We start from the raw sequence: 10,011 nt of genomic DNA on the forward strand, positions 1-10,011 counted from the left end.
CATTAACAGAAATAGAACTCCATGTAATTCACCTTAATATGCATGATGTTGAGTATTTTCCTCATGTAGCTATCTAAGCATTAAATATAATTAAAAATTTCAAAGAATTCTGTATGTCATAAGAGGAACTTATGACTGTATGATAAAAGAGTATTGAGATTTACTCCCCAAACTCCATTCGTAAGCTTAATAAAATTTTACATGAAAGACAAGGCAAATACTTTGATTAAAAACCTCAGAAGCAGGCACATATGGGATAGTTTGCAGACATTTGTCTAGTTGTTTGGGGAACAGCAAGATATAAAGCTGGGGCAAATTGGTGGAGGATTTTAATGCTAGACAGTGGCATTCTAAGTTATTTTAAAGACGGCATGGAGACCATGAAGGATTTTGAGCAGAGTGTTTGATTGACATGACATTAGTAATATTTTGGATTAATTCAAGCAGACCTGGTTGAGGAAAGAATTAGCGATATCAAAGACAGAAATCTGGAAAGGCACAGATGGAAGAAGAGAGAGACTTGAGAGTGAAAAAAATGAAAGAACTCTACAAGAACTATCTGACTCCATCGGAAAAAACAATATAAGAATAATGGGTATACCAAAAAGAGAAGAAAAGGAGAAGGGAACAGAGAGCTTAATCAAACAAGTAGTCAACAAGAATTTCCCAAACCTATGGAAATAATGATTCTTGAATCTAAGAAGCAAACAGAACACCTAATTATCTCAATCCAAAAAGCCCTTCTCCAAGACACACTGTATTAAAACTGTCAAAAATTAATGACAAAGAATTTGCAAGGTAGCCAGAGAAAAGAAGATGGTAACCTGTAAAAGAAACCCCATTAGATTATCATCAGACATTTAAGCAGAAACAAGTTAGGAGGAAGTAGAATCAGATATTCAAACTATTGAAAGAAAGAAATTACCAGACAAGAATAATATATCAAGCAAAGAATTCTCTTTTAGATATGAAGGAGAAATAAAGACTTCCAGACACAGAAGCTGAAGAAATTTTCCACCATAGGCCTGCACTACAGGAAATACTGAAGAAGTAGGGGAGTGGCGGGTCATTCTACCAGAAACAAAAGAAAAAAAAAAAAAAACCTAGGAGTAAGATTTCTAACAGACAGAAACAGAAAATTGCAACCCTTGTTAAGAGGAGAGTATTATAAACTTAAATATTACATAATGGTTAAAGGTAAAAAAAAAAAAATTAAAGAAGAAAACAATAGCTACTGCAATTCAGAAATGAACTCACAAAAATGACCTTATTACCTAAAGCATTATACAGATTTAATGCAATCCCCATCAAAATCCCATCAGCATTTTTAAAGAAATAGAACAAAAAAGCATCAGATTTGTATGGAAGCACAGAACACCAAAATGCCAAAGCCATCCTGAGAAAAAAGAAGAGACTGGAGGCCTCCCTCTGCCTAACTTCAAATTATACTACAAAGCGACAGTAATAAAAATGGCATGGTCTTGGCAGCAAAACAGACACATGGACCAGTGGAACAGAATCAAGAGTTTAGAAGTAAACTCATATTTATATGGACAAATAATTTTTGACAAAAAAGTTAAAAACATACAGTGGAGAAAGGAAAGCGTCTTCAATAAATAGTGCTGGGAAAACTGGAAAGCCACCTGCAAAAGAATGAAACTAGACTGTTGTCTGTCACCACACACCAAAATTAACTCACAATGGATTATCGACCTGAATATAAGACCTGAAACAATAAAATACATAGAAGAAAACATGGGAACTAAACTCTTGGACCTTGGACTCAAAGAGAAGTTTATGAATTTGACCTCAAACACAAGGGAAGTAAAAGCAAAAATAAATGAAAGCAACTACATCAAACTAAAAAGCTTCTGCTCAGCAAATAAATTGTCAATGAGATATTAGAGACAACCATTTGAATGGGCCTAATATCCAAAATATACAAAGAACTCATACAACTCAACAACAACAACAACAACAACAAAAATGAAATGATCCAGTTAAAAAATGGGCAGAGGACCTGAACAGACACTTCTCTCTAGAAGACATACAAATGGCCAACAAATATATGAAAAAATGCTCAACATCACTAGCTATTAGGGAAATGCAAATCAAAACTACAATGAGATACCATCTTACCCCTGTTAGAATAGCTATAATCAACAGGACAAGTAATTACAAATGTTGGAGAGGATGTGGAGAAAAAGGAACCCTCATACACTGCTGGTGGGACTGCAAATTGGTACAGCCGCTATGGAGAACACTATGGAGGTTCCTCAAAAAACTAAGAATTGATTTACTATATGATCCAGCAATCCTTCTACAGGGTATATACCCCTAAGACTTGAAAACTCATATCAAATATCAAAAGACATTTGCACACCGATGTTCATAGCAGCATATTCATGGTGGCCAGGATATGGAAGCAACTGAAGTATCCTACAATAGATGATTGGATAAAGAAGATGTGGTACATATATACAATGGAATATTATTCAGCCATAAGAAGAGAGAAATACTGCCATTTGTGACAACATGGACCTCGAGATAATCATGCTAAGTGAAATAAGCCAGACAGAAAAAGTTGAAAACCACATGATATCACTTATATGTGGGATATAAACCTAAAAGCAACAAACGAACAGGACAAACAAACAGAGACACATGGACATGGACAATTGTCTAGTGGTTACCAGATGACAGGGGGGAAGGGGGAGGGGGGAGATAGACAGGGTAAAGGGAATCAAATATGTGGTGACAGAAAGAAATCTAACTATGGGAGGTGAACACACAGTGTAAATATATATACATGCCTTACTGTTAAAATGTACAGCTGAAACTTAATGGATTTTGTTAGCCAATGTCACCATAAAAATAAATAAATAACCTCACAGCATAAATATGGATAATTTGAGACAACAAAAATAGAAAAAAGGAGGTAGTAGGTCTGAATCTGCAAAGGGGAATGGAGGTAAGACACACAGAGAAGGAAAAAAAACACTGTACATATGAAACTTTCTTTTACATAAAGATAATCATAACCACATCAAAAAAAAAAAATTCAGAAATGAGACACATAACATAAAACAAGATGGAACAGAAGGAAAAATCATAGAACACCACCAAACTAAAATAACAGAAACACAAGGGCAAAGAAACAATGGAGATACAGAGCTATCAGAAAACGACATAAAATGGCTATAGGAAAACCTCATATTTCAATAATCATTCTAAGTGTAAATGGGCCGAACTCACCAACAAAAAGCAGAGTAGCAGACTATATCAAAAACTAAACCCCAACTATATGCTGAGATACACATCTCAGATGCAAGGACAAATATAGACTCAAGTGAAAGGGTGGAAAATAATACTCCAGGCAAATGACATCCAGTGAAAAGCGGTTGTAGCCATACTTATATCTGATAAAATAGACTTCAAGTTATAAAAGGTAATGAGAGACAAAGATAGACACTTCATAATGATAAAGGAAACAATACATCAAGAATACGTAACACATCAATACAAATGCTCCCAAACAAGGAGCATGAAAATATTTAAAGCGACTGTTAACAGAAGTAAAGGGAGAAACTGACAAAAACACAATTGTAGAGGACTTAAACACCCCACTGTCAGCTATGGATATATCATCCAAACAGAAAATCAATAAGGAAATATCAACCTTAAATAACATATTAGACCAATCGACATAATCGACGTGTATAGAGCCTTTCATCCCAGAACACCAGATTATACATTCTTCTCTAGTGCACATGGAACATTCTCGAGGAGAGGCCGTATGTTGGGACACAAAACTAGCCTCAACAAATTTAAGACTGAAATCATTCCAAGTATACTCTCCAACCACAACGCTTTGAAACTAGAGATCTACTGCAAAAAGAAAGTGGGAAAAACCACAAACATGTGGAGATTAAACAACATACTACTAAAGAACAACTGTGTCAAAGAAGAAATAAAAGAGAGATCAAGAGATATATAGAAACGAATGAAAATACAATGTATCAAAACATTTGGGATATAGCAAACGCGGTAACAGAAAAGTTCATATCATTACAGGCTTATCTCAAGAAACAAGAAAAATTCCAAATAAACAACCTAACTTTACATTTTAAAAAACTAGAAAAAGAACAAACGAAGCCCAAAGTTGGCAGAAGGAAAGAAATAATAAAAATTAGAGCAGAATTAAATGAAATTGAGAACAAAAAGACAATAGAAAAATTAATGCAACAAAGAGCTGGTTCTTTGGAAAGATCAATAAGATTGACAAACCTCTGGCTAGACTCACTTTTGAGAAAGGACACAAATAAAATCAGAAATGAAAGAGAAGATATGACAGATGACACAGAAATACAAAGTATGACAGAAGAATACTGTGCTACCAAATTCAATAACCTAGAAGAGATGGACAAGTTTTTAGAACTATACAACCTTCCTAGATGGAATCCCAAAGAACTGGAAAATCTAAATAGGTCAATAACAATATGAAAATTGAAACAACCATCAAAAACCTCTCAAAAAATAAAAGTCCAGGACCAGATGGCTTCAATAGTGAATTCTATCAAATATTCAAAGATGATTTAATACCTATTCTTCTCAAATTCTTCCAAAAAATTGAAAAAGAGGCAGTACATCCTAATTTATTTTATGAGGCCAACATTACCTTGATACTAAAATCTAGTAAAGATAACATATACAAAAAAAGAAAACCAATATCTCTGATGAATACAGATGCAAAAATCCTAAACAAAATACTAGCAAATCAAGTACAACAATACATTAAAAATATTATACATCATGATCAAGTGGGCTTGAATTCAGGGGCATAAAGATGGGTCAATGTATGATTAATATTATACACCACATAAACAAAATAAAGGATAAAAATCATACGATCATATCAATAGATGTAGAAAAAAACATTTGACAAAATAGAGCACGCAATTATGATTAAAGCACTTAAGAAAATGGGTATAGAAGAAAAGTACCTCAACATATAAAGGCCATATATGACAAACCCCCAGGTAATATCATACTTAATGGTGAAAAACTAAGAACCTTTTCTCTAAGGAACAAAACGACATTGTCCCCTATCACCATTCTTATTCAATATAGTGTTGAAAATCTTAGCTAAAGCAATCAATTAGGCGATAGAAATAAAAGACATCCAAATTGGGAATGAAAAAGTCAAATTATCATTCTTTGCAGATGACATGATTCTCTATATAAAAAACCCCTAAACATGCCACCAAAAACAACAACAATAACAACAACAACCCTATTAGAATCAATAAACAAATACAGTAAAGTGTCAGGATACAAAATCAATATACAAAAATCATAGTATTCCTACACACTAACAATAAATTTTCAGAAAAATAAATTTTTAAAAATTTATTTTGCAATTGCAACAACTACAAAATAAAATGCCTACAAATAAACTTAATGAAGCATATGAAGGACCAATACACTGAAAACTATAAGATATTATAGTTTTAATAAAAGAAATTGAAGACACAAAAAGAAATGGAAAGCTATTCCATGTTCATGGATGGAAGAATCAACATAGTTGATAAAATGACCTTATTACCTAAAGCACTATTCAGATTTAATGCAATCCTCATCAAAATCTGAATGGCATTTTTTTTAGAGAAATAGGACAAGAAATCATCAGATTTGTATTGAATCACAAAAGACCCCGAATAGCCAAAGCAATCCTGAGGAAAAAGAACAAGGCCAGACGTATCACTCTGCCTGACTTCAAATTATGCTACAAAGCAACAGTAATCAAAACAGCATGGTATTGGCAGAAAAACAGACTGACAGGCCAATGAAACAGAATTGAGAGTCCAGAAATAAACCAAATATATGGGCAAATAATTTTCAACAAAGGAGCCAAAACCATACGGTGGAGAAAAGAAAGCCTCTTCAAAAAATGGTGTTGAGATAATTAGAAAGCCACATGCAAAAGAATAAAACTAGACTGCTAACTGTCACCATACAACAAAATTAACTCAAAATACATCATAGACCTAAATATAAGACTTGAAACGAGAAGTTGCATGGAAGAAAACATAGGTACTAAATTCATGTAAAGAGGATTTTATGAATTTGACCTGAAAGGCAAGGGAAGTAAAAGCAAAAGTAAATGAATGGAACTATATGAAATGAAATCCTTCTGCAGCGCAAAAGAAACCATCAGCAAAACAAAGAAGCAGCCAACTGAATGGGAGAAGATATTTGCAAACAATGTCTCCAAAAAGAAGCTAATATCCAAAATATACAAAGAACTTATACGACTCAACAACAACAACAAAAACAAAAAATCTAACTAAAAAATGGGCAGAAGACTTGAAAAGATAACTCTCTAAGAAGACACAAACAGCCAACAGACGTATGAAAAGATGCTCAACTTAAGGAGCTACTAGAGAAATGTGAATTTAAACCACAATGATTGGAAAACAGTATGGAGGTTCCTCAAAAAACTAAGAATTGATCTACTATGTGATCCAGCAATCCCTCTACAGGGTATTTACCCTAAAAACTTGAAAACCCATATCCAAAAACATATTTGCACACTGATGTTCATAGCAGCATTATTCACAGTGGCCAGGACATGGAAACAACCGAAGTGTCCTATGATAGATGATTGGATAAAGAAGCTGTGGTACATATATACAATGGAATATTATTCAGCCATAAGAAGAGAGAAATACTGCCATTTGTGACAACATGGATGGACCTCGAGATAATCATGCTAAGCGAAATAAGCCAAATAGAAAAAGTTGAAAACCACATGATATCACTTATATGTGGGATATAAACCTAAAAGCAACAAACGAACAGGACAAAGAAACAGAGACTCATGGACATGGACTATAGACTAGTGGTTACCAGAGGGTAAGGGGGAAGGGAGAAAGGAGAGGGGAGGAGGTAGACAGGGTAAAGGGGATCAAATATGTGGTGATGGCAGGTAAATAACTTTGAGTGGAGAACACACAATGTATTATACAAATGACATAATATTGAATGGTACACTTGAAGCCTATATGGTTATATTAAACAACATCACCGTAATAAACTTAATAAAAAGGAAAGTAGATAAAAGATAAAAAGAATTGGTAAGGAAGCCTCACGTTAAACAGGAATTCTATACTCAACAGCAATAATGCCCCAAATAAAGCTGTCTTTAAAAAAACTTAAAGTAGAACATTTAATTGTTAGCTGACTTGAACTAGAAAAAAATACGAGTGAGTCATTGAGTCCAAAGGAAAATATTGCCAGGATGAAAACCAGGAATGCAGGAAAGAATGAAGAGAGAAGGAAAACATAATTTATAGATACATATAAATGAATTTTGTTTTATGAAGCAATTCTTGAAATCTCATGAAGATTAAAATACACGTAGAATTAAAATGCATGACAACCACAATGCAAAATCAGGAAGGTTAAAAATAGAACTGAAAGCATTCTAAAGTATTAGCATTTGGGGGAGGTAGTAAAAGTAATTACTTGTATTAGACTATGTTAAATAAAGGACTCATGATGTAATTATCAGTGTATTCGCACAAAGATTTGCACATAATTACAATTAACAAGTTTATTGAGGGAAGAATGGAATAATAAAATATTTAAATCGAAGTTTGAAATAGAGAGTAAAGGGACTTAACTGGTAAGGTCAAAGGGAAGGGAAAGTAAAATGGTTGAAATAATCTAAAATTTATTGGTAACTGGGTGAAATGTAAATATACAAAGTATTAATTTATTTTAATGACTGTGGTATATTCCACAGAATTGTTAATAAATATTTTGTACATTCTTTTATTGACAAACATTTAAATGGTCTCTAATTTTTTCCTATTAAAACAAATTGTATGAAAATTTTCATGCATAGAAACTTGCATTCCTATTTTTATAGAATACAACAATGGGAGAAAAAAAATAACATTAAAATGTGAGCGAAACTACAAATACCACCCTCAGCCACAAATGTATTAATTTTAAAAATCTACAACAGTATTAGACAATGTCAATGGCCCCAAATTTTTGAGTTTCTGTGTAAAGACTTGGGAATCTGTCAGATCCCATTGATATGAGAGGGCGTCTCCTCTGAATTATCTACTGATTGGATTATCCACTCCGTTCCTCCATAAAAGGGGAATCAGAGGCAGAAGTCACTGCATTTTCCTTCAAGCAGCAGGCTGTCTGCATCTCAGGAGTGGGGTCAGCAGGACAACTCTGCAGCCATGGGGGAACCTGCATCCACCTGCATTACTAACGGGCCTTTTCTGGTGAGTGCAGCATTCATATTAACAGCAATAGGGTCTATTTGTATACATTTTCCCTTATGTCTAACCTCTTTAAATTAGCAGACAACGGCTCTTAAAACAAGGTATCGAATTGTATACTTGAAACCTATTTGATTTTATTAACCAATGACACCCCAATAATTTTATTTTTAAAAAAAGTGAAAGGAAAAGAACAAGGAAGTCATTTCTTAAGTGTTACTTTGTTAAGTAATGTTCAGCGTATTGTACTTTTTGGTATATGCTTTCTTGGGATAATAGTCCTGACGTTTTTGTTTTGTCTTTGTTTTTTTTTTTGTTTTTTGTTTTTTTTTTAACCAACATTATCACTAGAAATTGGAAATAGTATATGACCCTGCACTGTTTAAATTGTTCCCCTCTCTGGAAAATATTTTACCCACAATTTGCTTGGTTGTTTTTTAAAACAAAAATTCAGTTCTGTATTCAAATTTTGTCATCAGTTACCTCTTTCCTAATTTCTTTATCATCAATAATTGTACTTATTTTCTCTGTCTTTATCCCCCCTAACCTCTGATCCTCCATCCCTACCTCTGTCTCTCTCTCTGTGTTGAACTTACTTTTTCTCACATTACTTATATCTAACACTACATTAGACATTAATCGGTCTATTAAATCTTTCCTCTCACCCACGTTCAAATCAACAGGGGCAGTTACTGTTAAGTTAAATTCTAAATCATAGGTTTTATTACACAACTTGACATAAAATAGATGCTCTGTAACTGGGAGGATCAAATAACTTTCCCTCCGAACTGGAACATCTTTGGTAATGAAAAGGGTAGTATTGATAATTATGGTAGGATAACAGGAATACAGTGAGATCTATGGTTTCTCTTTTTAAAAAGGAGTACCTTCTGAAGACAGAATAGAGGCATTTAAAAAGAAAGGTGCGCTGATTAGGTTTACATTTTAAACAGATTATTCTGACCAGAGTTTTATAATTAGAGAAAGAATTTGAAATCATAGGCAGTGATATTGTGGCATAATACTCAAGAGATTATATCAATGTGTAATTGTGGTTGAGTGAATTTGTTTGAAATATTTGGAAAGAATTTTTTGTTTGAATAATTTCTTTTAATAAATATAACTGAGCACCATCTAAGGGCAAAGCAATAACTGAATATGGCAATGTAAAGTATTAAAAAGCCTATGTTAGAATTCTCTTCATGAGTATCCAATTTAGTAAGCAAAATAATGTGAAAGAAATAGATAATACTCATACAAATAAAAATTGGAAAAAATTAACACAAAATGTAATATTAATTTTGATTTTTGGGTCAGGAAAGGTCATTCTGTGGAAATGGTGTTTTGTAGGAAATCTTAAAGATGCCCAAGAATTATTCAAAAGTCGAGATTCTTTACATGAATTCAGGATGGTAGATGGATGACTCGTTGATATGACTGTGGAGTGGCAGGGTGTCCACAATGACATTCAGGTTTAGATAGGATATTTGCACCAATAGGTAACATTAGGAGACATTGAGATAGCAGTGAATTATTTGAGAAACTGGTTGGTTCAGTGTGGCACCTGGTCACTGTCAGTTGAGTCATCAGTATTATCACTGATGTGTTGAGTGGGCAGATGGATACTAGAGTTTCAGGGTTGAAGTCAGATCACACTGCTGCTATGGACATTTCTAGTTCATTGATGGTATTTGAAGCAGGGGACTGG

General features: G+C 33.5%; 1 protein-coding gene across 1 annotated transcript in view; it reads left to right on the top strand.

The window, feature by feature from the left end:
- Positions 1–8,261: 8,261 nt before the first annotated feature.
- Positions 8,262–10,011, top strand: part of LOC102897592 (methyl-CpG-binding domain protein 3-like 2B) — a 3,187-nt gene continuing 1,437 nt past the window's right edge. The window contains exon 1 of the mRNA XM_025046677.1: positions 8,262–8,306. Within this exon, the coding sequence (XP_024902445.1) occupies positions 8,262–8,306 (45 nt within the window). The remainder of the gene's footprint in view (positions 8,307–10,011) is intronic.

This window comes from Pteropus alecto, unplaced genomic scaffold, assembly GCF_000325575.1.
Source record: "Pteropus alecto unplaced genomic scaffold, ASM32557v1 scaffold304, whole genome shotgun sequence".
NCBI classification, from domain to species: Eukaryota; Metazoa; Chordata; class Mammalia; order Chiroptera; family Pteropodidae; genus Pteropus; species Pteropus alecto.